At 38.9% G+C, this 27,880-nt stretch overlaps 1 protein-coding gene across 2 annotated transcripts; it reads right to left on the bottom strand.

Moving 5' to 3' along the window:
• Positions 1–192: 192 nt before the first annotated feature.
• Positions 193–27,880, bottom strand: TDRP (testis development related protein). 2 transcript variants are annotated; one of them, XM_064707635.1, is made up of 4 exons: positions 27,636–27,880; positions 15,303–15,362; positions 5,722–5,825; positions 193–3,471 (listed from the first exon to the last, which is right to left on the bottom strand). In XM_064707635.1, the coding sequence occupies exons 1-4, from the start codon at positions 27,741–27,743 to the stop codon at positions 3,126–3,128; spliced, it is 618 nt and encodes a 205-aa protein (XP_064563705.1). In that variant the 5' UTR covers positions 27,744–27,880; the 3' UTR covers positions 193–3,125. The 2 variants fall into 2 exon arrangements, with proteins under 2 accessions (XP_064563705.1, XP_064563706.1); XM_064707636.1 differs by lacking the exon at positions 15,303–15,362.

The following is a 27,880-nucleotide window of genomic DNA, read 5'->3' as shown; positions in this document are numbered from 1 at the left end:
ACCAAGTGCCCTCAGCCCCTCCTCACACAGCTCCCCCTCAAGGCCCTTCCCCATCTTTGTTGCCCTCATTTGGACACTCTCTAATAGTTTAATTATCTTTCTTATGTTATGGTGGCCAAACCTGTCCAAGCAAATGTAAACATATTCACATGACAAATTCAACTGGAAAAAAAATAGTCAAAGAATAAAGCATTTCAGTTCAAACTAAATCTTTATTCATATGGAAAATACTACTTTTCTTTCTGCAAATGATGCTAATAAATAAAAATACTCAGAAAGGACTTTGCTCAGAGCTAAGTGACTAGTAACAGCCACACAAAGCTTTTAATTCCCGTTAAAACCACGCCAACAATCATGCAGATTGGCTACGAGAAAGCAATATAAACTATATTTTATTTTGTGCAATCTTATCATACCATCTTAATGCTACCTTCTTCTAAAACATTTCACATAGATTGAAATGCAATTTCAAAACAAATATTAAGGACATATTCTACACTTATTCCACATATGGAGCTGTGTATAGCTTAATCTCATAACATTTAATGTAGTTAAGCATCTAACAAAGGTAAAAGATGAAAGGACCCCATTCTGAAAATTCAGACACATTTATAAACATGAGAGAAGGAAAGCTCACACCAGTGAGTTCTCAACAGACAAATACATTATTAAAGCATAACAATAAATTATATTAAATTTAATAATGTTGATCCTTAAAATGGTTATTTCTGAGGAAATATCACTTAAAAAGCACACCAAAACTTTCATCACTAGGAGTGAAACTGGAATTTTACATATCTCAATTTCCCACTTTTGTTTTATAATAGGCTTCATATTTGTGAGCATATTCTTTATTATACATCTAAAAACAAATTGAAAAAGGTTGCAGTTAAGCTGTGCATCAAACACATCATCAAGGTGAGAAACAGGCACTTGACAGTATAATGTGCAAGGCAAAACCCTTACTAGTCACAGTATAAATAGTTTCTTCAGGAGTGAAATTAAAAGTTCTCAGTCTATCTTTGAGAATATTAAGGGCTGCTAACAGATCTTTTTCTGTTCTTTCAGATCAGCACCAACAACCAAATTAAACACTAGCTCATGCCTTAGAGGGTATTCCATAAACTATAAAATGCAGCATACTATACCCAAGAATACTAATTCTTTCCTATAATTAATCTCAACATACATATTTGCCCAAGGCAAAAATAGAGTTTACTCACAGACTAAACAATGCAATATAAATGCTAACCTTTTCTCCCCTATGAATAGTTTTTAATATCTAATGCAAATTTTACAAGTATATTTGCCAGTTTTAAGATTCTGTTTTGTAGCACAAAACATCACCGCTCTTTTTGGTAAACCTCAGAACAGTGTCTTTTAGCATCCTATCAGTATTAGGAAAAAAAAACCCCAAACTACTAAAACCATTTTGCTACAGTTTCCCTCCAGGCACATCTCAGCAGGAATCTCCAAAAAATAGCTATGCAGGAACTGCAAGCCAGAAAACTACACATGAATTGGAGGAGGAGAAAGAGAGCTAAGGGAGGAGTAATGTGGCAGTAACAGAAACAAGCTTAGAAAAAACTTGCATGCATCCCTTTTCATCAGCACAAGCTTCTTGCAAAAATATGTTTACAAGACATCTGTTATATAAAGGTCTATACTTTCTTGTAAAAATGCTGATTTTCTCTGACATGCTAGCTTCATCTTCTGACTGCACTGGCCATATTGCTAGACAGTCAAGTTTCAGTTCTGTTACACCAGTTTAACAATCAGGAGAGAAAATTACTACTGTTAATTTCTTATGAAACTTTTGGTTCAATTTTTATTCATGAATGTTAAAGTAATCTTTGTGTGGATCATATAAACAAAACAGAAACTGACTTTGGATCTGACATCAGCTGCACCACTAGTGAGAGACAATATGCTAAAAAGAGGCACTTTTATTAGTCATATATACATTTCAAATCTCAAGTTTAACATTTCACCTTCTTTTACCAAAAACTCAAATATCAGTAGCTAATAAGATGGAACTTTCAACAAAAATGTTGTGTGCATGCACATACTTGCAATGGCTCAGTTACTCAGCTACCCTGAAAATGCTGGAGTATAATTTGATCATTGCTTATGCAGTGGGAAGGAAGGAAAAACACAGCCAAAACCAAAAAGGTTGTTTGTAAAACAAGGATCAGCTATTGTAAAAAAATGCAAACATATGCCTTTCCATAAGAAGCAACTTATTCCTACATCCAGATTCAATATTCCTCCAGAATACTGACATCATCTTACAGTTTACTTAATCCTGTTTTCCAAATTTTCAGTAATTTCTATTTTTGGCATAACATGCATCTTACAAACTGAGAAACTTAGCTTTGTCAAAAGAAGTTCAATATTAAAAAAAAAGCAACCAACCAAAAAAAAAAAAAAAAAAAACCAACAAAACAACCAAAACAAAACAAAAAACAACAACCAAAAAGCAGGGAAAAAATCAAGAACACAAAAAACATCCCACCTCTGGAAGACCCTGACTGTTGGTGACAATCCTGTAATGGAAGGAATTCCATCAGAACAGTACTTTCCCATGTCAGAGTACAGCACAATGTGACACTAAGCATCTTGTATGCACAAGCTGAAGCATAAGCTGAGGCTGAAGATTTGGAAAACAGTACTAAGTACAAGCACTCTCCCTGCAAGCCACAGATTGGTATTCTTAGTTTAAAAGGGACAGCATCAAAACTAAAATTTTGAATGGCCCTCAATACCAGAAGCAGGACCTCAAGCTAGTGGCAGTTCCTTCATAAGGCAGTCAAATTTACAACCAGTGTATACATTCACTAAGGAATTACATTTTTTTGGTAAAACCAACAATCTGACATACTGCAAAGTCTGAATGTGAAATATAGGCACAAAATAGATTCTCTACTTTTTTCAGTGTGGAAAACATAGCTATTAACAATGTAATAAGAAAATTTACTATCAGGTGAGCAAAAAATTTGTAACAATCTGAATAAAACAAATTACTGTATAAAGGTGCAATATTGAGCAGATTTGATTTTGGTTTAAACATGTGAATAAATCATGGAACTGTTCTCTTCTTATGTATTTCACCAGTATTACCAGTATCATTCTAGTTCTTCCCAGTTGTCAGTAAGGTTACCTTTGCTTTGACGTCTAATACTAACCAGCTTTCCAGCTGATTTGATACTCCACCTGGAGCTGTTTCCTGAGCTGGCCAGGTTTGTGTATTTTGTGGAGCCTTTGGTTTCATCTTCCCAGCCTGACCAGGCTGAATAGTCACTTAAAGGAGTTGCTGCATCACTGGTAGAGTCAGCAGTGGTAATCTGTGGTGGTTCCCATCCCTCAATCTCATCTGGTTTCCTAGATGGAACATTCTGCTTTATCACCAAACTGTCCCAAAAACCTGGCTTCTTTTCAGACTTCATCTCTTCCTTTAGTTTTAGGTTTGTTCTAAAAAATAATGATGTCGTGATTAATTCATTCATTTAAGAATGTACGTAGTAGTTATTAATAAACATTCAATTAAATTATGTTTTAAGTAAGGAGTGCTAATCATTGTCAGCCTGTGGCAGCACATCCATTGCTGTCAGCTTCAGGAAAAACACCCTCACATACACATAAACCTAAGCACAGTGATAAATCAGAAGAGGACTGAGTATGGTCATTTTCTATTACAAGAGAATTGACACACCACCATCCCCACCCCATTCCTGTGGGGTGAACTCCACAGAGCTGCCTTTGGAAACGTATGAAGGATTTTAGGATGCATTTGAACAATTTAGGACTCTGACAAAAAAAACAACAAAAAACAAAACCAAATTTTAAAGAACTTGGGACTACAACAGTAGAAAGAATTTGAAAATTTTCTAACACCAGCTTTAACACTCACTGTGTTACTCAGCTTCATATACCTGCTACCCCCTTACCAGGTAAACCTTATACCTCAAAATAGTTGATGTACACAATGCTAGGACTTAAAAGATACCAAGCTTTTTTATTAATATTTTCATAAAAATCCACACAATAATGGGATAACAGCTGTTTTGTATTTCTGGTAAGGTCTCTCAAAATGCCCCTCCCAAACCCAAAAAATAACTGGAACTTCTCTCTCAGACATTTGAAAGGCTACTCACATTATTACTTTTATTATCCCCTTAAGAATCTTCAACTTGAATAATTTTGCAGTGTGAAATATTTGAATTACAGAATGTCAAATAATTATGCATAACTTTATATGCAGGATTATGTATATAATCAAATAATGGGCCACAAGGAAAGATTGAACACCAGAAGTAAAAGATACAACCTTAACAGTTCAATGAGCTAAAAAGCAAATTGAACATTATCTGTAGTAGCATATCAATTCCTTAGCCACAATTAACTCACCATTGAATCTCTTTTGAACATTTCTATTAAAAAAGCTTTGTTCCATTAATGAAAGCTTAGTTCTATCATATTTAAACAGAAGCAACTCAACCAATACCTTTAAAAATCACTTTTCCTTTACTGGATTTTGAATTTATGATTCCTCAGAAATTTCATTTTGCTAAAACCAGCCACAGACTCCAAACACTCCTGTATTTTGTAAATAGCACACTTGAAAGTTGCATGTGTCTTTAAAAGTGAAGTAAAAATCATGGTGTATAATTAAAGAATAATATCCTGAACTTAAAAAACAGGCAGTAATACCAAAATAGCTTTCTACATTGGTGGTAACTCTGTTATCATACTTCTACTGTCTTACCCGTATTACTTGGTTCTTACATTCAGCATCAATTGCAAAGCATTATTACAGTAGCCTAGCATCTTATTAACACCAATAAGATGGCTCATGGGTTAGTGGCTGGCAACTTTTGGGAAGTTTTATGGAAGAGGCTCAAATGGAAATAAAATATATGAATTTATATTCTAAATTGTTTATTTATACACATACACTCCCTATATGCAGATATGTGGTGTTGCATCCTGAAACACATTTATTTCAATGTTAACTGGAGACAAAGCCTACTACAGCAAATCAGCCATTTTGATATTAGCTTATCCAAGTTAATATTTGGCAGGAACAGATCAACTGCTATGTGGTAAATTTGGTTTGTATCCAAGGCAGTGAGGCAGCACGTGCAGGTGAAGCCTACACACACTTGTAACAGGAAGATGGTCTGTCCTGGAAGTGTGTTCTGCCCAGGGAGCAGCCCTCACCACACCAGCACACAGCTGTGCCAAAACACAGCTCAGTGCCAACAGGGAAGACTTCCAGATCCTAGTACAGCTACTCCACTTAACCATTCTAGGTGTAGCAAGACTTCAAAAGAGAGAGTAAGGCGTGTGAAAAAGGGAATTTGTAAACTCAACCATAATTAATCCCTAAGAGGATACTGAAAGTGTGAGAACGACCCTTTTACTCACAAGCCTTTACTACTTTTCTACAGTAAGAAAATTATTATGCAGCTAAATTCCTTTTTCTTCCCTGACAAGCCTAAAAATGTTTAAAATATCATCTGTCCTTTCCTAATATAGCATGCCTTATTCATTGTAAGCTTAATGTATATATAGCTTTGCCCACAAAACTTCCTGTGTCAATTTGACTTCCAGCAGTTGGGCACTGCTGTTCCTCAGCATCCAGCTCCATTAATTTGCACAGCAATTTTCTGTGTTTTAATAGTATTTCAATAGTGATAGACTGTAAATGGCTTTACTCACCCTTTGGATTTTGGAGACTTGCATCCTGCTAGCAATTGCTGTTCGTCATCTTTATTGAACATAGAGGTCACCTCCTTCCAGCCCCGGAAACTCGCACCTTGAACCTACAGAGAGCAGAAATCCCCATCAGTGTGGGTGACACACTGGCAGGCACAGAGAGGGCTGCCACTGCTGCCACTGGGGCTGTGACCCCTGCACGTGGTGCCGCTGGAGCTGCAGGGGATGGCCATGCCTGGGAACAGAGCTGGTCTGGTGACTGCAGCAAGAGCTCTCCCTTGCTGAGCAAACAATACCAATCCTCTGTGGTTTTGGGATGCCATCGAGCACAGCTGGGCTCCATTGTAATGTATCACAGTAAGAGGAGAATCTAGGCAGCTTTAAAGACAGTCTAAAGGGCTCCAGGGGACAAGAAATGAAACAAACTGTCATGTCTAGAAAGAGTCAACAGACAGGACAGCCACAGACATTATGAAACTCCTTAGATTTAACCTGCTTTATATATATTGTCCCTCTATGATCACCAAACTACAACTTCCTGCCCTGCAAGCAAGAAGGGTAAGAGCATTGGCTCACCAGTGCCATGTGCACTACAGTGTGTTTTCTAAATTTACTGTGACCATTAAGCATACAGCATAAATTGCTTTTAAAACTTTATTAAAGGTTTGATTCTCCCTCCCTCAAGGTGAATAACTAGGTATGGATTATTTTTACTTTGATAGCATGCTCACAAAAACACACACTGAGTGCCAAGCACAGAATATGAAAGTTGCTGCTCTTCTTCACAGGATCCAGTAAGAACAGCAGAGACAGTCTGTCAGTGTTACTTGACTATATTAAAAAATATGATACATTATGAAGTATAATAATCAAAACAAAACCACAGCTGTCAAGACAAGCAGGAGGTTTTAGCAAGTAGTAATAGAACAAGGGGAAATGGCCTTAAGATGAAGGAGGGTAGGTTTAGAGTTAACATTAGGAAGAAATTCTTTACTTTGAGGGTGGTGAGGCACTGGAACAGGTTGCCCAGAGAAGCAGTGGATGCCTCATCCCTGTAATTGTCAAGGCCAGGTTGGATGGGACTTTGAGCAATCATGTCTAGTGGAAAGTGTCCCTGCCCATGGCCAGAGGGTTGGAACTAGATGATCTTTAAGGTCTCGCCCAACCCAAACCATTCCATGACTCCATCATCCCTTATCTTACTAAAATTCTATTATTTTAGGCCTTTTGGGGAAGGAACCTTTGCCATCAAAGGCAAAAACACAGCTACAAGCTGCACTTAAAAACTCTTTTCCCCTTTAAACTGGATGACGCAATTTATAGATAAGCTGCCTTCTTTCAAAAATGATGCTTCATCAAGTGATTTCCATCTAATAAATTTGCTGATTATGAAAAAATAGAACCTTGTTACTAGTTTTCAGATAGCAATTTAGGACATAAAAGAGGCTTCATTTAAATTATATGTACTTTTAAAGAACAACACTGATTAAATGCTTGGAGACAAGCATTTATATACATTTATATTCAATGCAACAAAAAGGAAATACCTGTACATACACCTTCTTTAATCTAGAACATCATACATACTTTGCCAATGCAATCCCAACCTTTGCTGCACTGTCTGGATACCCAAGCAATCCCCCTCAAAAAAAAAACAAAAACAAAAACAACCCAAACAAAAATACCCCGAAAGCTTTCCACACTTTTTAACTTTAGACTGTTTTTAAATTTAATTTCATGTTTCCAATTCTGACTCACAGATATCTTTAAGAACAATAATGAGAAAATTTCTATGCATAGATCTTTGGATAAAATTTTACAAGCTCTGCACTCTTCCTATCTGTATGTAAATCATTGTCTATGTACACATTGTACCATTCCTTCCATATTTTCATGTCCATGGTATTTGGTAGGTACATACAAGGCTAATACCCAGACTGTCACTGATTTATTACTTCTCTCAACTAGTCCTTAGGAGAAATGCACGCCAAACTTTTAAGATACACCTCCACTACTTATTTGGGGTTTCCAAAGGAAACACTCTCAGGATAATCTGCATAAGAACACCAATGTCCAAGTAAATCACATTTTGCCAATATGTGATACAACTCACTGCACAAAGCCTACTACATATCAAACAGACTAGGCTGAAAGTAACCAGGAGTTGCAAGAGTGAAAGCAGAACCTCTGCCTACCATTCCTGAGCCTCCTCTTCTGCACCTGCCTGCACTGGCACCAATCTGCTGCAGCATCTTTGCACTGCACCGACCAGGAGCGAACAGCTCACTCCTGACTGTCAGTGGCAGCACACTCCTGAACTGAAACCTTAGCGGACGCGGCGGTCAAATACACATTTCACACTTCCAGATGCTGTTTTGTAACTACTGAACTGTTTTTAAGGCAACAATCTTGTTTTTTGACTATTGCTGTCATATAGCTGACACATAATAACAAAATTCCTCAGAACAGCCTGCTGCATTTCCATGTTTCTTTTCAGAGCTCTTTAAACACTTTTAACCAACTGAGGAGTGTAGCTGGAACAGTTACAACTCTATCAGCTGGTAGGTACAGCTCCTCAGGAAGGAGATCTTAGAGTCACCCTTCCCTCCAACCATCAGTTTGACATGCAGCAGCCATATAGCCAAAAAGGGCTGGGAACCATCACAAGAAAAATCAGACCAATTCAGACAGGAGATCCAAATATGAATACCCCCTCTTTAAAGGGGTGCAGCCTCTAATACCTCAAGACAATGATTCTTGGTGTTAGGGGAAGAGGCCCTGCACACCAGCCATGTTATGCTCTCCCTGAACACCATCTCCTTTTGCTGCAGTCACAGATTGCCAGAACCTAAATCAGTTGGGAATCACTTAGAACCTCACAGGGCACCTGGAAAAAGACCCATATCCCAGGACAATTTAGCTTCCCTGCAATGGATGTCAAAGGAAGGTCAGTAAGTAAAGATAACACTTCAGTAAGCTGACTCCTCACCATACTGGAGACTTGTTTTATGTAAAACTATTAAAGTTATGCAAAGTATGAAAACACAGTACTGATATGGGCTTAAAGCATCAATCCATTGGCAGAAGCCCAGTATTTCATTTTTATGATGTAACTCTCTACACTAAAGTACTACTCCTAAAATTTCCTAGGAGGTTTATAAATGTAACTGACCTCATTATATTCTCAAATCTTTAAACTACTTTTCCCTGTGTCATTGGAAAACAAAATAACTCAACATCCAGAATTCACAGAAATTCCATCCTTTACAGCTGGAAAGGACCTCTGGAGACCATGTAGTCCAACGCCACTGCTCAAAGCAGGGTCACCCTCAGCAGACTGCTAAGGATCATGGACAGCCAGGTTTTGAGTATCTCCACAGTTGGAGAATCCAAAACCTCCCCAGAAACCTGTTTCTTGGCTTGAACGTCCTCATGGTGAAAACATTTTTTCTTACTTTTATATTATATTTTTTCTATTTCAGTTTGTGCCCATTGCCTCTTGCCCATTCACTGAGCACCCTGAGAACAGCCAGGATCCATCCTCTTCACACTCTCTCTGCTGCTGGTGTACAAGCAGAAAAACGTTTCTTGTTGCTCACCAGATTAAATCCCCTCTAGTGGGCTTAATCCTTCCTAACCCCATCCCTGCATACTCAAAGAGTGTATCTATATTCCCCTCAGGTCACTTGACCTTGCTTCCACCCCCAGAATGCCTCCTTTAATGGTTGAGGTTTTTCAAGAATATCACATTAATGCCTCCAGCCACCTTTTCTTCTTTCTCTGCCTAATGGGTTGGGTTTGAACTTGGAGTAGGTGATCTTTGAAAACAAAGCTGACTGATAGAACCAGGCATACAATCCAAGTTTAAAAAAATCAGTGAAATGGTCATGGGGCAGTCAAAAAAAATAGGGGACCTTTATTAACGAAGAGAGCACTATTGCTGACTACAACTGAACTTGAACATCAGATGTTAGAATTAGAGGACCATGTTGGATGCTGCAGTCTACTATTTGTCAAAAAAATCAATGAGAAACAAAGCAGGAACTTCTCAAGAAGCCATTTCAGTATTCTCTGAAGTAGAAATACAGGTTGGTCTCATAGCAGTTTGACTATGACATCAATTAATAAATTAATAAATTTGCTCCTGTATCTTCCACTTTAGGCTGGGAAAACCTGTCCAGCAATGTCCTGTGCAATCACCTAAAAGAATCAGTAAAAAGTGAAATTAAACATACATATTAATCCATCAACTGGCAAACTATTGAAAAACCATCATGGTTTGTTCCAACTGGTATCTCAAGAGCTCAAGACCAGAGCACAGATTCTTTTCCTTTAACTCCTTCTAGCTTATGAAGCACTTTTTTTTCCACTATGAGAGAGCTGCCATCTAATTAGTGTATCTTCTGAAAGTGGGAGTACAAGCAGTCCCTCCTAGAACATCATGCAAAGGATGTGGTCTGTGTCCCTGGTCAAGCTGTCTGCTGTTTCTCCTGCTCCCTCCTCTTCCCTCTGCTTTGCCAGGGCCTCAGGATCAGTGCCCATCTGTCAGACAGATCCCCAGAGAGAGGGGATCACAGAGGCAGACCTGCTTTATCAGATCTGATTTATCTGATAAAGGGTCAGCCCAGGCCATTGCCTGCTCCCTGATATTGCTTTCCTTATGCTATGGTTTTGTACCTGTGTGATGCTGTGGAAAACTGCTTCAATTACTTAAGCCAGCAGAAATTTACCTCTCTCATTTCTTGCATTCTTTTAGGTTAGTGTTAAGAATCAATTAATTAAAGTTCATGGAATTTAGGGGCAACAGCACCTTTTTTGTACCAGCAACTATTGTAACATCTGAAGCAGCCTCTGAAAATTGCAGTCATCTATCAGCTTTCTTCCATAATCAGAGCTTTGTACATACATTATGGTTCTCCCCAAAACCCCAAGCTCCACTCTAATCTCAGCCTTCATAGTAAGGCTTCAGCTGTTACCTGTATTGATTCAAGTGAATTAACTGTATACAAGCTGTATACATTGACTGCACTTTTCCTTTAGATAAAACAGGGAACAAATGTCTACTGATAGTTAACTTTATAAAATGCCCCACAATGGGTCAGGACCCCTTAAATTGATAGGTCTCCTACAAAATTGATAGCTATTATTACCAAAAATTACTTTAAGGACACTATTTTTCACCACATCAACAAACTTTGATGTTTGCATCAATCCCATAATAGATAAACAGGCAAAGACAATAGACAATAAACAGGAAAATGAATAATCAAAGAGTCTACTGGGAAACAGTAAAGCATCACTAGGAAGATTTTCAGTTAATTTCACTGTCAAAGGTAAACAGTTGATAATTAGAGCTCTGCTAGAGGGCAAGAAGGTTCATGAAATATTAGGGTAAAAGGCAACAAACGAGGAATACTAACAGCTGGGTATAAACTAAAGTAGTTCAGTATAAAAAGCAAATTTCAAAAGTTTATTGCATCCAAAAAAGTATGCAGATAGAGCCGGATATATACTAAACAGGAAGATTATGTAAATGTAACTGAAAACAGGTGAACTTGTGCATCAGATCAATGTGGTTAATACAGGCAAACATCTTATAATGGGAGAGATAAAAAAGCATAGAACTCAATCAAGTCAAAGAATAATAATGAGCTGTGGATCACAGAGTTAGAGGTACAAGACAAGCAGTTCACAAAGCAAGAGATTCAACTATGATTGAATTTACCCTGACTGCATTAGGAGTGGGTACTGGTACTTTCAGAATATTCCTGTTAGACTCTTCTACTTCCAGACTGCCAGGCCAGCAGGGCTCTGGAGCACAGAAATCACTCTCTGCGGGCTAGAGCAAGCCACATGACAGAGTCTTAGCAAGCAAAATGAGCAATTACAGGGCATTCTTGCTGTACACCTGCAGTGAGAACCAGCACTTTCAATACCATTGTGTAGTTAAGCAGCTAATCCCTTAAAAGGCACTGCTCAGCATGTATGAAATGAGATTTCCAGAAATTTGTATTTGGACCATGTTTCAGCAGACCTTCACAAGTATTTTCACAGAGGATTGACAACTGGTGAATCAAAATTCTCCAGTTAAATAAGAGGCACTTCACAAAACACTTGCAAATTTTTTTTAATAAATATAAACAAAAAGAACGGATTTTCCCCTTGACCTTGACTGAGAAGAAATAATTGTTTATTCCACAGTTTCCCTCACTCCTCCCCCAGAAAAAATGAAGCTAAAATATAAAGCTAGAGATATAATTTTCTATGTAAGTATCCTACAGATCAATAAAGTTACAACTAAGTGTTTAACAATTATAAAAATGCCAATCAGCTTTAACTAAAGAAGCATTCTTCCCACATGACAGGAAACCTCTTCAAAACGAGCAAGAAGACAGATAACCAAAATTTAAAAACCAACTCCCCTCCATATTTGTCTTACAGATATTAAAGCATTGGTGGTGATGGGGATTTTCTCAAGTCAGCCAGCTTCTGACGTGCAGACCAAAGGTTCTTGCTGTGTACCAGCACCCTCGAATCCTTCTCAGCAGGGCTGCTCTCAGTCCATTCCCCACCCATCCTGTACTTGTGTTTGGGACTGCCACGACCCAGCTGCAGGATCTGGCACTTTGCCTTATTGAACTTTATGAAGTTCACACAGGCCCACATCTGTCCAGCCAAGGTCCCTCTGGATGGCATCCCTTCTCTCCAGCTTGCTGACAGCATCACGATTTGGTGCCATCCACCAGCTTGCAGAGGGTGCACTCAATGCCACTGTCCCTGTCCTCAGCAATGATGGTGCCAGGCCTTGTCCCAACCCCGACCCCTCAGGAATGTCACTTGTCACTGGTCTCCACTTGGATATCAATCCACTGGCCATAATTCTTTGCATGTGACCATACAGCCAATTTCTTATCTACTGGATGATCCATCTGTCAAATCCACGTCTCTCCAGTTTAAAGATATTGAGATTGTGCAAATTCTTTGCACAAGTCCACACAGATGACATCAGTCGCTCCTCCCTCATTCACCAGTGCTGTAACACTGTTGTAGAAAGTCATCAAATTTAAAGGCACGATTTGCCCTTAATGAAGCCATGTTGGCTGTCGCCAATTCCCTCCTTATTTTTCATTAGCCTTAGTAGAGTTTCCAAGAGGATTGGCTTCATGACCATGCCTGGCACAGAGATGAAACTGAATGGTCTGCAGTTCCCTGGTCTTCTTTTCCTTTTTTGGAAATGGAGGTCATGTTTTCCATTTTCCAGTCAGTGGGAACTCCATCAGATTGCCATACTTTCTCAATTATGCTGGACAGTGGCTCAGCCACTTCTCCACCAGCTCCCTCAGGACCTACAAACATATCTCATCAGGTTCCATGGATTTGCGTGAATTAAGGTTCTTGATCTATTTCGTTTCTCAAAATTTTGTCTCTTTTCAAAATCTGGCCTAAAAACAACTGCAGATGAAGTTTCTACTATACTTTTAATTCAGAAGCTGAGCATGACAGTGAGACCCCCAAAGATTGAGTTTTTCAGAGGCCAAATCATAGAATCATTTAGGTTGGAAAAGACCTCTGAGATCATCGAGTCCAACCTGTGACTGAACATCAGGTGGTCAACCACACCATGGCACTGAGTGCCACATCCAGTCATTCCTCAAACACTCCTCCAGGAGTGGTGACTCCACGACCTCTCTGGCCAGCCCATTTCAATGCTAACCATGCATCCAGTGAAGAAATTCCTCTTGATGTGCAACCTGACCCTCCCCTGATGCAGCTTGAGGCCATTTCCTCCTGTCCTGTTGCTGGCTAATTGGGAGAAGATGCTGACCCCCACCTGCTCACACCTTCCACTCAAGTAGTTGTAAAGGTCTCCCCTGAGCCTCCTTTTGTCCAAGCTAAACACTCCCAGCTCCCTCAGTTACTCCTCATAGGACTTACTCTCTAATTCCCACGTCCAGGCAGAGTGTGAACACAGGTTCCAGATTTCTGCATTTTGCAGAGCACCACTGGAGCCCTCATGGCTCCTCACTTTGAGCTGTCATGAGGTTTTTTAACCACCTGTACTTGCCTTTCTAGAGAGCTGTGATGTGAGAACTAGAAAAGTTCAGCACTGCAATCAGCCTGTCCCCAGTGCTCAGTGGGCAGCTTCCTGCAAGAGCAGGATCTAAGAATATTTTCTAAGTTCCACCCCCCAATTTTAGACCTCCAAACCTAGGTCAAATGCTTTGCTCTGCAAATGGGCATCAACACAGTCTTAAAACTCAGGCTTTAAGAGACCAGGAAGGCTGTTTCCCCAAGGAGCACACACTATTCATCCACTACCTTCTTCTTCAAGAATTTTGCTGCTCATCACCACATTGCTGCAATGTGGAGACTACTTTATTCATGGCATGTGTGTACTGGAAAGGCCACACATGCAATTCATCAGCCTTTTATTAACATATTAAAATTTAGAACTTCTGGAATATCTCTGTACTGACACTGCTCTAAGACAACAGAACAACCAAATAAAATAGAAAATTGCTTTTACAAAGAGGAGATGGGAAGTATAAGGTGCTTTCTTGAGAATACATTATTAAGACAAGAGAGTTTTCCTTTAAAAGACAAAAATACTGCAGTGGTTTATTGAGTGACATTTCTGGCTTTTTAAGTCAGAACACACACTTAGTAAGTCTTCCTGAATGACTAAGAAAGGGGCAAAAAAGTTTCAATAGAAAATAGATTCTTTTAAAGATTCTCTCCCTAAACATTTATATTTGGTATAAAATATATGGTAATTTATGTTTTCATAAAAAAGAATATACTTTTTCAAAGGATTAGAAAAAGGTATAGTACAATCTGACTTCTATTTTCAAGGAAAATCATGCTGCATCTGAAGCAGAACAAAAAGAAGCAACAGACACAGATGTTCAGTTTATACATATTAATGTAAAGTATCCTCTTACACTAATGAATGTATTTTAAAATACTTTTCTTTATACCTATGGAATTTCAAAACAAGCTCTAGCTTATCATAATAACTTCCACGTCTTTCATCTTCTACTAATGTATTTTAAGAACATTAAAGAAGATTCTTGGACACATATCAAGGTAAAAAAATTTAACTTGCATGCCTACTTCTCTTTCCTGAAAGAGATACAAAGTAAAATCCTTAACCTCTTGTGATCAGAGAGCCAGTGGACATATAATGGAATAAACAACCCCAAGCTCTTCTACTCTTCATGTTTTTATTGCCAGTTGCAGCTAGAATTTAGAGCTTCTTTAGACTTCAGTAATTCCTGTGGCTTCTTACTTTCATCTTGTGTTTTAATAGCCATCATTGGGAGGAAAAAACAAACCAGGATGCCTTCCCCTCCCCACTAATGAAAGCAAATAAGGGAGCTTTCCAACTAATCCTGCACCACTAGTATTAATTCAACGAGAACACCATGACCAAGGATCATTCATAATTAAAAAATCATCAATGAAAATTTTATAAATTCCTTAATCAGCTGTCCATGAAATGCTGGCAACTTTCTAACATACATGGACTGAAATATATATATATATGATATTAAATGTTACATTTTCAAAGAACAGGTATTTACCTTTGTTGCAAGATGTGACACTGAAGATGAAACTTCATCTTGAAGAAACTGGTCTTTATTCTCAAAAGAAGGATAAAGATAAAAAAGGCCCATAGTCAGTTTTGGTTTGACAATTAGCACTGACACATTTTAGACTAGGCACAAATGCTTTTATTCTATTTGGCACATCATAAAAGAAAATTGACAAAAGATGATTACAACACAAAACTAAGTGAACACCACTACTAAAATATAAATCTACACTTAGAATTATGAACAATCAAACCTTACAGAATCAAAACCCCATACCACAAAGGGAGAAACGCCCTTGCATCATAAAAAATTTAGTCCAATTCGTTTGATTTTTATCTTAATGATAGTATCTTAATTTTTTGGGTCTGCACTGAGTTTCTATATACTGTACTAGAAGATGGTTTATGCATTGTCTGTGGGCTGGGGGGAGAGGAATGTCCCAGCATTTTTTCCTCCTTCATATTAAAAAGCCCTATATTTCCTTAACTCAAAGAAACACTTTCCTTCACATTTCTTTCCCCTCCATGCAGAACTGTAGATTTCAGAAGAAAACTAGAGTGCTAAATGTCTGTGACGGCTATTCAGTGGGGAAGCATTTCTGTCCATCTCTGAATTAAACTGCTATGTTAGTATTGTCAGGCCCTCCTGTTGCTATCTGTGCTCTCTTCAAGACATGGCAAGTAAAGTCAGTGCTGGGAGTACTTTAGAGGTCAAAGATAAAGAAAGTGGGACATAGAATTCAGGAAATCTGCAATTTTCAATTTCTTCACTCTGTACTTCAATGAGAAAATTATTACAGTTTTTTTTCCCTCTACATATGACTACAAATACAAACAGTCCCAAGCACAAAGCCAGAAGAGCTACATATGACCAAAAATATTTAACTCCAGTTCCAGGAAAAAAAACCAGAATTAAAACAGAAAAGTGCAAAGTGTCTTTGATGCAGCAGTTGCCCAAAATCTCCAGTATTCACTGTGGTTCATATATTGATTACGTCAGCCACTTACTGTTTTAAAAACCAAATTTATCAACTCCTTCCTTTTCACCTAAAGTAAATGCAAAGGAGTTGATATGCACTCCACATGCACATATCCCAAGGCACCTAAGACACTCATTATCCTGGCTCCTATGCATTGTCAAAGGCCTCCTTTACTTTGTTAACAGCATCAGACATAGGTGAGAAAATCAGCACAAAAGTGTTGTTATTTCTAGTCATGTGGGGACCCAGATGCATCAGCTTCATTTTGACAGACCAGCTTCAAATCCCATGCTTTTTAAATATATATATATATTTTTACTTATTTACATCTCTTTATATATATTTATTTACATACTAATGTTTCCACCTACATTTCAGGCAATGTTTTATATTATACAAGGGACAAGGATAGAGCATTTCTAGAATAGAGCAGAAAGACCATTGCTCAATACTTCAATAGTATTTGTATGTTGGAATAGAGTGAGCTGTAGATAGCCAGATTTACTTGCTGGGGTAGAACACAAAGTCAGGAACTCATATTATCATTCAAAATGAGACTATTGCTTCCTGTGGATTGCAACAAGTTATTTAACTTCCGAATTCAGTTAGCTGCCTGATACAGGAGGATTGTAGATGGGATACCGAAACTGTTAAGATTTGTGTAGTTCTCTCAAATTAAATTCAATCGCTTCAACTGCTTTTTTTATACCTCTGCTTTTAAGAGAAACATTGACCATGTTTTAAATGGAAACAGCTCACACATACTATTCAGAAGTCTCCCTCTTTACCCTTAACACTCTCAGGTCTCCAACTTTTGGATGAGGTTGCAAACTTAACACAGTGGAGTCTCTGGTAGGACATGGTGCGAGCTAGAGAATACATCACCTGTTCTATCCAAATTTTTCCCAAGAACAAAAAGAAATCAACAAGAACTAGGAAAGCTCCAAGGGGAAATATGGTAAGAGGAGAAATTCTCAGACATCCAGAGCTGGCAGAACTATTAGTTTCAACAACCAACAATACTACCTCCAGAACAAACAACACACTGTTAGTACCTTTGAAAGAAATAACACCTCTCACTATGATTCTTCCAGCTCTTCAAGTATCTTAGGAAGGAAAGTAAAATTATGAAAGTGCATCGAGATATCATGTTCCAGAAGAGAGAAAAGACAGAGTGTGAAGGCATAGAGCCTCTAGCAAGGCTGAGCAAAAGGAAGCAAGAGTGCAAGGCATTTTCAAAGTGAAAGCTTTTAGAGGGAAAGCCAGGAGATGCAAAGAGCACCCTATAGGGCTAGGGAGTCAGCATAATAGAATGTGAATAGCACTGTCCACAAAAGACATGATTAACAGCAAATAGTAACAAAAAGGGGTACTTACTTGCATCTCTTAAAAAGGGATAACTAAGACTGTGTTTCTGTATTAACACAGTGTTACTACTCATGGTAGTGGTACTCATACAAAGTGCTACCACCTAAGGAATGAGACACATGGTTGTAGCAACAATACTCATGCAACCCTGATGCTGGATGAGGCTGATGGCAAGTGGGCAGCACAAAGTTTAAAGAGATGAAAGAAAAAGATTGAAATACATTAAACCCTCAAGAAAAACTGGTGAGAATCCAATCCCTAAAATACATTTTTTGGGGCAGAAGACCAATAAAGTATTCACAGTATCCTTCAAATGCACTGCTGAAGAAAAAGGAGACTTGTATAACTTCATGATTATAACATGATGGACATCACAAGCAGCGTGCTTGTGATGTCCATCATGTGGGCAGAGTGCTTGTGATGTCCATCCCATGCTTTGCTCAAAAACAGCCTGTAGGATTGAATTCAGTCATCTCCAACAGACTAGATGTGAAAATCTTTTGTGAAAAATCCATCCTTAGGGAAAGCAGAGAGAAGCAGACTAATGCCACACAGCAAGAACAGAGTGGGAGAGGAGCAGGTATAAAGGTTCAGAGCCCGCCATGGCCCACATGGCAGGGAGGGACCTGTGCACCCGGCAGGAGGGATGGGCTTTGTATCAAAAAAAAAAAAATACAGAGGAAAAGAGCAGAGGCAGGGAGGGGACCTGTGCCACCACTGAGAAGAACCCAGAAGAAAAGATGAGACATCACTACAACCCATCTTCCCTTGTTACCCACAGAATAATTTGTAGTTTTAAGTGATGCACATTATTATACCCTTCTCCTGATACAAATTCCCTGCTTTGTTGCCATTCTGAGATGAGGAAGCCTATGATTTGGTTGATCAATTTTCTTTAGGGGATAATCTACTGTACAGCTATGGGTCAAAAAAGCTCATCTTCACTCTTTATCATGCTGCGTAACACATAGTGATGCTGAACACTTATAAATTATTTCAGTATGTTTTAGTCTGGTTGGTTTACAGGTATGACAATTCATTGTTTTACTTCAGTGTAAAAGAAAAACCTGGACTACATTACAGTATTTAGATATTTCTAGGTGAAAATGCCAACACTAGTGGGAAATGCTGATCAGCAGCTTGAATAGCCCTCCAGTTCTGGCAGGGGAAGGTTGGTATGCACAGAGTGTTTTCATAAGGAAACAAGTGCCCTTTTGTTGGACATACTGCAAACCATAAGGTACTCAAGGGACTAATTCAACTAGCACACAAACCTTTTTGTACAGAGATCAAAATTGTAATCTGCTTCCCTCAGCTTCCTTTGTGGTAAAGTAATTAATTAGTCTCTTTAGATCATTCACTTTCATAATTCAGGCCAAGATGAAGACTGCTGAACATCAAAGAGTTAAGGGAAATAATAGCATCATTTCGTCCTGCATGCCCTTCCTGTGCTCTAGTAAGTAAAATTATATATTATTGATTTTCTCTGCCCAGTTGGGGGAGCTTCCTATCATGCACACATACACACACATTAGCTGTCCAAACATAAGAGTAAACAAGCTATTGTTAAAAGAGGAGGTCCTTTTGGAACCAATTCTCATCCTTCCACTGACTTACTGCATCCCCTCTGCCTATCATCACATCTCATCAAGGCTGGGTGTAATATAAAGTCTAGGTAGTCATGCCTGTAAATGCAAATGACATTATGTACCACAAAGGTACCATTTAAGCAAAAAAAAAAAATCCCAAAACAAACAGCACCTGAAGAGATACACTCCAGGGAAGAATTTAACATAATTTCCAGTACTCCACAAACCCTACTAAATAGTTTAGTGATAGGAGAAGGGAAGGGTTAAAAATTTTTTTAAAAAATCATTCAGGAAATCACAAACCTGAAAGTCATCCTCTGAAGTTGGAAAGATTCCCAAAACACTGATTACAAACCAAACAGTAGAACAACTACATATACACAGCCTGACCAGAAACAACACAGATTGGGAAGAGGAGGTCACATAGCCAAATCACCATCTTAAAATACAGCCAACAAAAGAGACTATTTCCTTGGGTTTGAAAAGGATTATAATATAATGTGAAATGAAATAAACAAAACTAAAGCTGATCATTAATGCAAAAACCACTCTGCTTATCTAAGTTTAGAACTGAATCAAAACCAACACAAAAAAACACTCAAACATTGAATAAGAAGAAAGTTATCAGTAGAAGATCAGTGGCATTTGGCCTCATTTTGTTTGCTGTGCCTGTAATACACACCTGGAAAAATTCAATGCATGGATATATGCTTTCTGAGTTAGGAAACTGATGCAACAGTGATCAAATGTAAATGGGCACTGAAACAACTCTACTAGTTCCAATATTCCTTTAACACAGCTGAAAAACAAAGCTGAACTGTACCTGAACACCCACACAAAACTGAACATGCCTTTAAGGAAAAACAAGGCTTTCAATTTTAACAAATAAAGGCTGCATTACTCAGTCACACATCACTTTCTTCTTGGACATGAGGCATGTGCTCAGCAGAACAACTCCAGTGCTGAACTGTGAACTTCCTCTGCTCCTTTCTGGCAGAGATATCCTAGACTGAGATCAAGATAATGTGATCAGCCTCGTCCGTATTTCATCTCCTGCTAGATCTCAATCTTCCATTTGTATGTCCCTAAAGCAATGAGTGAATCAAACCAGCCATCTGGACAGATGGTGTAAATTGAAAATTTCCTTTTAATGTCACCAATGAAAAGTATTAACCTAGGCATTTCTAAAGTCTTGCTTAAGAGTGATTTGGCATTTTAAACTCATTTATTCTCTTCTATAAACAATACTTTTCCACACCAGATTGCTCCCTACACTTAGAAAAACATCTTTATTATGATAATAAACTATCTAAATAGTGACAGTGATTCCTATGCTGCAAGTTTCCTCTGCCAGTCTTCAGCAAACTTGAAAATACTTCTGTTGATAAAAAAAAAAAAAAAAAATGTAAAATATAAGTGTGTTAAAGAATATACTTTAATTTTGGCATATAGCTTGTAGACAACACTAATTTGGAAACATGCTTTTAAGATGTAATTCTTCAGATCATTTCCAAAAGAACTTATTTCACTCCACTAACTTTAAAAAGTCTGGGTGACCACTTCAGGTACAGAAGAAAACCCATCCAACATATTTAAAAATTCTTCCATCTTCTAGGCTCCAGTCTCTCATAACTGTCTACTATTCACCAGATTGTTTCCATAGGGAAACCGGTTTTCATCTTTCAAATAATTTTAATTTATTCAGTATTCATAATAAAGATGATGCTCTTTTCTTTACCATCCACAGCTGTTAAGAACTTGCTTAGCATTTTCAAACTCTGTTCCATTCAACCACTTCAGTTATTGTTTCACATTCCATTCCATTTTAAAACAGAATATCTAAATTATTTCCATATTTTTACTGTCAATTGATATAAATGGCCAAGTGTACCAGAGAAGATTAATTTCAGAATGTAAGTATTTACACAAGAATACTTCTGTAGTTCTGAATTTTATTGGCATTACAAAGAGAAACATTGGAACACCAGGTTCCTATGCTCTGTTTTTACATCAATACACAAGGTTACTCTATTAAGTGTTCACATTACTGTGTATCTCTGTAGGAAAAGGTTATAATACATCTTACTCAGACTTTGCTTCTGTGAAATATTTCTGGAAGAATATTAAAGATTAATCACCTTAAAATTTTAGAAGTTCATATTTTAAAAGTTCATATGTCATTAAGAATTTAGTTTTACCTAATTTATAATATTTTAAATATCCTTCATGAAATGGAAACAGCTGTATTAAGATCAAAAAACCATCAGTGTCAAAGCTGAAGCAAATAAGGTCAGATGATAAATTTTAATTCAATTTCTGTAACAATTTAACTATTCCAGTGAAGTTTTCAATTTTGATGAAATTTCCAGCTGAAAATCTGCCAGTTATTTTTAACAATTTAGCCATAGCAGAAATTGATATTTGCTGTTTCCTTATCCAGAAAACAAACCAATAGATGCTAATTCAAAAGACAGTAGCTGACATACAATTCTTATTCAGTCATGGAATTTGCCATTAAACTACATGTCTCCAATAAAGGTCTTGTATGAGTAATGGCCATATTTTCCTAGCACAGTTTCTGCAAAATGGGCTGAATGCATCATTTTCTGTTCCAGTGTTCAGCAGCACACACACAGCTTCCTTTTGATGTGTGCTTTTATCACACGTGCAGTGTGATATTTTCCTGGAGCTCCTCACAGAGAACCAGCAGCGAAACTTATTGGAAATGTACCTTTGATGATGACAGAGCTGAAAAAAAGTCTACCTAGCAAAGCGTTCAGCAACTTCTAGTAACTCTACTTATGTTATGGATGTCCTCACACAGTCTGGCAAATAGTTTCTATAAAAGCAAGGAAAACATTATAAACCTACTTTAACAGTAAAGGATTAAAATGATTAATTCGTTCTCAAGACCATTTATATTTTACTTTGTATATTTATGGTAGGAAGTCCAGAAGTGGCAGGAGAGTATGGCTCCAGAAACCTCCCAAAACCCCAAGAAGACACAGCAAATAACTCAAGGAAAGCAGATGTCAGCAAAGCTGTGGAGGAGGAGATGCTGGTGGGTGTGTGGGTCGGTGGGAGTGGATAATTCTGTGTGGGGCTGGAGGGGAGGGGGCAGACACGGCTGCTGCTGGCAAAGCCAGGCAATCAGAGCCAGTAAAGCAGAACAGGCTCAGGAGAGATACAAGTGATAAAAGTGACAAATGGGGGAGAGCAAGGGGATGCACCAAGAAAAACCTTGAAAGTAAGGACAGAGATTTAAATGCAAATTTCCTGAAACAAAGGGAGGCCAGCTGAAGAAATGGAATCTGAAGGATGAGGAAGACTTAAACTTTATGCCATAAGCAACAACACTAATATCAGCAATGGAATTTACAGGAACTAAGGGATGGGAAACCACAACATAGGTATTAGAAGCTGCAGAGGAAGTAATCACCATCAGTAGGGGAAGTGAGGGTCTGCACAAGAATTTCAACTGTCTAGACAGCAAGAAAAAATAATAATTGAAAAAAAAAGAGAGAGAGAGAGAGAGAGAGAGAGAGAGAGAGAGAGAGAGAAAGCAGACTTGACCTGGAATTCATGGAGGAAACAACAGTAAAGTCTAGGACACAAATTCTCTTTCACACAATAGATAAAAATCACCAACAACTTGCAGGTTAGAAGCTTGGCTGAAAGAAAAAAAATATATAGTGATGGTGTCTGTAACAGGAGACCAATCAGACAATATGTGCTTTGTGGACTTCTAAGAGTCAGAAGTCAGAATAAGCCAGAGAAACAGATCTGATCCCAGTCAATTGTGTAAAAAATGACAGTATAAATTAAAAAGTGAAGCACCTCAAAAATGAAAAAAACAACTTAGAAAGCCAAAAGCCCCAGAAGACTGCCAGCTCTGCAGAGCTCCAGAAAGACTGTGAGAAAGAAACAGGACCCGCTCAAGAAGCTGCTGAAAGATTGTATGTGACAGGAAGGAGGAAAAGCAAGAAAGGCAGGCCAAGGAAGGCTCGGGAAAGTCTTCGCTGACAGTACCACAATCTATTGTTCAAGGATGATGACAGAATACAGGTGATGGATTTTAGCCAGGAAAATGCCACTGAAATGTCACAAGAACCACTCCAATGAAGAGGAAAAAAACCAGGCTAGCAGAGAGGAGAAGGTATGATGGGATTTTTTGAGTACTGAAGGCAAAGCCTGAGACACACAGAAATGGCTAGAAAGTGAAGGAAAGGCATTAGCTGGATTAACATTTTCTACTTTATTTTTTTTAATTAAAAATACCCTTATTCAACATATTAGTAAAACATAAGAAAAGCTGCTCAGCTCCCACCCATTTCTGCAGGGCTTGTCTGAGTTCAACTCATTCCAAGATGAAAGCCAGTATTAAAATTGTACCAGGCACTTAAATATCTTCATTAAAACAGATAACTAAAATTCTGTATAGCCAACCTTCAAACATCCTGAGCAAGTCTAAACAAAATTCAGCATAAAACATGTTTTTGCACATATTCTCTTTGAACATAACAAAAAATACAACTGGGGAGAACAGATCAAGGCTAGGGTTCTGAAATATTTTTACATGAAAGACAGAGCTTCATTAGATAATATAGGTCAGCCTGACACCCATCCCCTCCCCTAATATATAGATGTATTTTAACGTGGATCCATTTTACGTCAGAGTCACACATGATATTGACACAGCATTGACATCTCTGAGAACTGATTAGATGGTAGGATTGCATCAAGAAGAACTTAGCACAACTGCCACAACAATGCCTTCCAGAAACCAAAACCCAGCAGTTCTCCCTTTCCAAAAAACAACTACAGTTTGAAACATAATGACTATATTCCAAACTAAATGCAAGTTTGGCATGCACTGCTGTACATTTCTAGCATATTTTTAGAGACACACACACAAAACACATTAATTTCATCTCATGTGTGTGTACTATTTATGCATGTCAAGTTACCTTCATGTATAAATTATAACTCAAGTGAACAAAGCACCTTCATTGCATAAATTAGAAATACTTATGCTTCAAAGCATAAATGAAAATTAACTTTTAAGATACAGTCTAAAACTGTCTGGTCTAAAAAAACCTCACAATAATCCACACATTTATTTACACAAGTACTGTTTCAAAATTTACTTGTCCTTCTTATCTCAGGAAACACCTTACTATTTTAAATAAGTGTTAACAATTCAAAGTACTTGAATGTATGTAGAAACTTTTGCTAAAAAATGGCCAGAGGCTGACAGTTCCCTCACTTGCAATTTTCATGTTCTAAAATTTGTTTTTGTTCTCCCCTGGAACAAAATCAAACCATTCTGTATAACACAAAACCAGAACTGTCAAAACTTTTTTTTAGATCAAACTAGGCCTTTCTATTTAAAAACTATGAACGTCTACAATTTCAAATGTCTGCTTAAGCCCAAATCAGGCTTCCATATCTAAATAGGATGATTAAAATTTCTCTGGAGTAACAAAGGGGTTTTTTGTGTTGGGGTTTTTTTTAACTTATAGTAGACTAATTCTTTGTTGCTGTCTGCTACTGCAATGTCCTAATTATTAGGTTGCACAGTGAGAACTCCTTCACTCTTTCTCAGCTTTGAAGAAACAATATAGAGCATCAACATTTCATTATACTGGAATACTTCCAATGTGGTTTGGTTTAATGGCATAGATGTGACTACCAATTTCTTGCCTTTGAAGTAAAAAGTTTCAGCCTTATTTATAGCATGAATGGTAAAAGTTTCAGGATTTTCTTCCCAATTGCTTATTAAAAATGAAAATAAAGACAAAATATGGTTGTTGGGAAAACAACATGTCATAAATCAAAGTCAAAACACAATGAGTCTGGTTCATCTCCTCTCTTACCAAATGATGTATCAGAAAAGGAAATTAAATCTAACAGTCAGCTTCTGCCTCAGATCTAAAGCTGGGCTTCCTAATTTACTAAAAAGCACTCACACTAATTATCTAGATTTTGGCTCTAACAATAAAAAATCAGGGACGTCCTGGATTCTTCTCATCTCGATGAGGTAATCCTTCATTCACAGCAGGCTGTACCATAACAGCACTTACACACACACTGAGGTGGACAAGAATGCCCCCATAACTCCTCCAAGCTCTCATGGTGCTGCTGCCCTCCAAAGCCACAGGGCTGGCTGACACAGCTCAGCGTGCAGCAGCAGAGAGTGCAGATCATTACCAAATCCCTCTACACATTACTGGATTTCACTCCCTTACAATGATATTATTGGGAGAAAAACCAGGATGTGATGAAACATTAAGAATTTCAAATACTAAAAGCAAGGAACATGAACCAGGTCAGCTACAACAAGCTGAACAAGTGCATTTGGTTCCCTTGACACCTGTCCCAGCCATGGTTTAGATACATTGTACCTATGGCTGACTTAAAGGCTGCCCTGATCAGGAGAATTACTATGTCAATCAAGTGGTCAGAGCTTTCTATGCAGTCTGCTCTTCCTTAAAGCGTACATAAACTCTAAAATGACTACTGCTAAATATTTTGGGCAGGGGGTTGCATTCCTTTCAAAATATCTTTATTTTAATGGGCAAAATAACTAATAGCTTATAATCTTGACTCCAGCCTCTGTGCCAAGCTATACTCCAGTTGTGCTAACCTTACTAAATCCTTTATCTTCAAGAATATTTCATTTAGTGACTTAGAATAATTTATTTTTTTTCTGCCACGCCACAACACTAAAATCAGCATCCCAGTTCCACTGGGAGTTGAAAAGGAGTTTTCTTATGAAAATGCAAGCCTTTTGCACAAGAAACCATTGTCATCACCATTAGAACTTGAGACTTCAACTAATGGAACAGAGGCCCAGGACAGTAAGAGACAATTGGACTGGACAAAATAAAATAAACAAACTCCAGCCTCTGCTGCTAAAGTAGAGGACTGGGAGAATTGTCGGGACAGAAGTTTGAAGAATCCTCTCCTGACTGGGAGGCTATGGTCAGGAGCCTCAAAGGGGGCTTGAACCATTAGTGGTAGAGAAGAGGAGCAGTGAAGAGTCAGTGGGATTTACTAGAGGCTTTTGGTGACCTTTGGTGTTCGAGGAAGGTTCCAGGAGGTGAGCAGGTCTATGAGGGCCACGATGGTACAAGCCAGTAGCTTAGCAGAAACTGTGGGAGCTTACAAGCACCTGAGGATAGGAACTGCAGGAGGCAGAGGTTAGATGTTGTATAAGGGGCTAGGGGAGATACTTCTGGTCACCTCAAACTCCACAATCCCCCTTACTCCACTGAAGGAGATCTCCAAAATGAATGTCCATTCTTCTGCAGGAGGAGATCCTAGCTATCTGTATGACTCCCCACAGCTGTTGCCAAAGAAGTAGCAAGGCTATGGCTCTATGTTTACTGTGCAGGGGCAAGGCTGAACTGGTGGCTGTGGCTGCTGGAAGATGAAGAGAATAACTGCTGTGGCTGGGAGAGGCTGCTCTTCAGCACTTGCCACACGTGTTGACAACTCACAGCGCCTGTCAACCAGAAACTCAAGGTGAGGATAATTTATCCAGCCATACTCAAGCTCTTTCAGAAAGATAGGCAAGATAAATATGGGGTAGAAAGATGGGAAGGCTTTTGTACCTTCTTTTGAAAAGAAACCTCACTGTTTTGTAACTCTGGGCAACTGCTCACTTCAGAACCACTCATTCAATATCTAAAGTAACTCTGTGGCAACAGAAGAGCAGCACTAAGCTGTACTGGGCAGCACAACAGGCTTCTGAGCCGGATGGATACCTAATTGCTACCAAGTTTTTGAAAGCAAGTCAACAAACATTTTTTTTAGTTGTTTTCCCCCATACTCAACTGATACCCTTCCCTTCAGGTTATTTATTGAGAAAGTCACTGTTGGTATTTAATTTAACACTTAACAACAAAAGCCTTCAAACAAGATTGCAGTGACTTAAAGACAGTGAACTACCATTAGTGAAACCAAAGAAAAAAGCAATCCTGCCAAAACATCAGGGTTCTACACAAACGCGCAAATAAAGTTATGTTCTTAAACATCCTTGTTTAATGTATTGTGCTTAACAGATGGGTTGTGGTGCCTCTGCCTAGGGCTGGGAGAGAAAGTACCCTGCGCTAGGAAGCCACTGGAATGAAGGGCAGCAAGTCCCAGAAACGCCGGAGGCCGGCAGCTGGAAGGAAACGGGGTTGGATAGGCCAGTCAGCACCCCAAAAATCGGGTGACAGTCGCACGATCCGCTCAAACACTCCCAGCTCCGACCAGGGCCAGCCTACCGGCACACCAGGGTGGCAAAAGTGATTACTCATGCCGCCGGAGAGCGGGGCAGCGGGAGCGGGGCCGAGCCTCACAACCCCTCCGAACCGGGACCGGGCTCCGCGCTCCTACCTGGGGGGCCGCGAAGGCGGCGGCGGGCGGCGGCCCGCGGGGCCGCGTCTCCTCCTCCTCGGGCGAGTCGTCCAGCAGAACTTTGCTGCTCTTGTTGAGCTTCCACATGGCGGGCGCGGGGCGGCCCCGCTGCGAGCCGGCTGCGAGCGGGCCGAGGCGGGAGCGGGCGCTGCTCCACAGCCCCGGCCGGGGCAGCTGCGCTCGGCAGGGCTGTCACCCCGCCGGGGGCTCCCGGCCGGCAGCGA

The sequence above is a fragment of the Zonotrichia leucophrys genome, chromosome 3 (assembly GCF_028769735.1).
Source record: "Zonotrichia leucophrys gambelii isolate GWCS_2022_RI chromosome 3, RI_Zleu_2.0, whole genome shotgun sequence".
In the NCBI taxonomy this organism is placed as follows: Eukaryota; Metazoa; Chordata; class Aves; order Passeriformes; family Passerellidae; genus Zonotrichia; species Zonotrichia leucophrys.
This window is presented reverse-complemented; position numbering and strand designations above follow the sequence as displayed.

Bases quoted from the DNA above. Each gene is read 5' to 3' on its own strand.
- TDRP (XM_064707635.1), bottom strand. From the start codon at position 27,743: ATGTGGAAGCTCAACAAGAGCAGCAAAGTTCTGCTGGACGACTCGCCC. The intron at 15,363-27,635 runs GTAGGAGCGCGG...CCTTCTTTTGAG, and splicing joins CCGCCTTCGCGGCCCCCCAG to AATAAAGACCAGTTTCTTCA. The intron at 3,472-5,721 runs GTGAGTAAAGCC...ATTATTTTTTAG, and splicing joins AAGTCTCCAAAATCCAAAGG to AACAAACCTAAAACTAAAGG.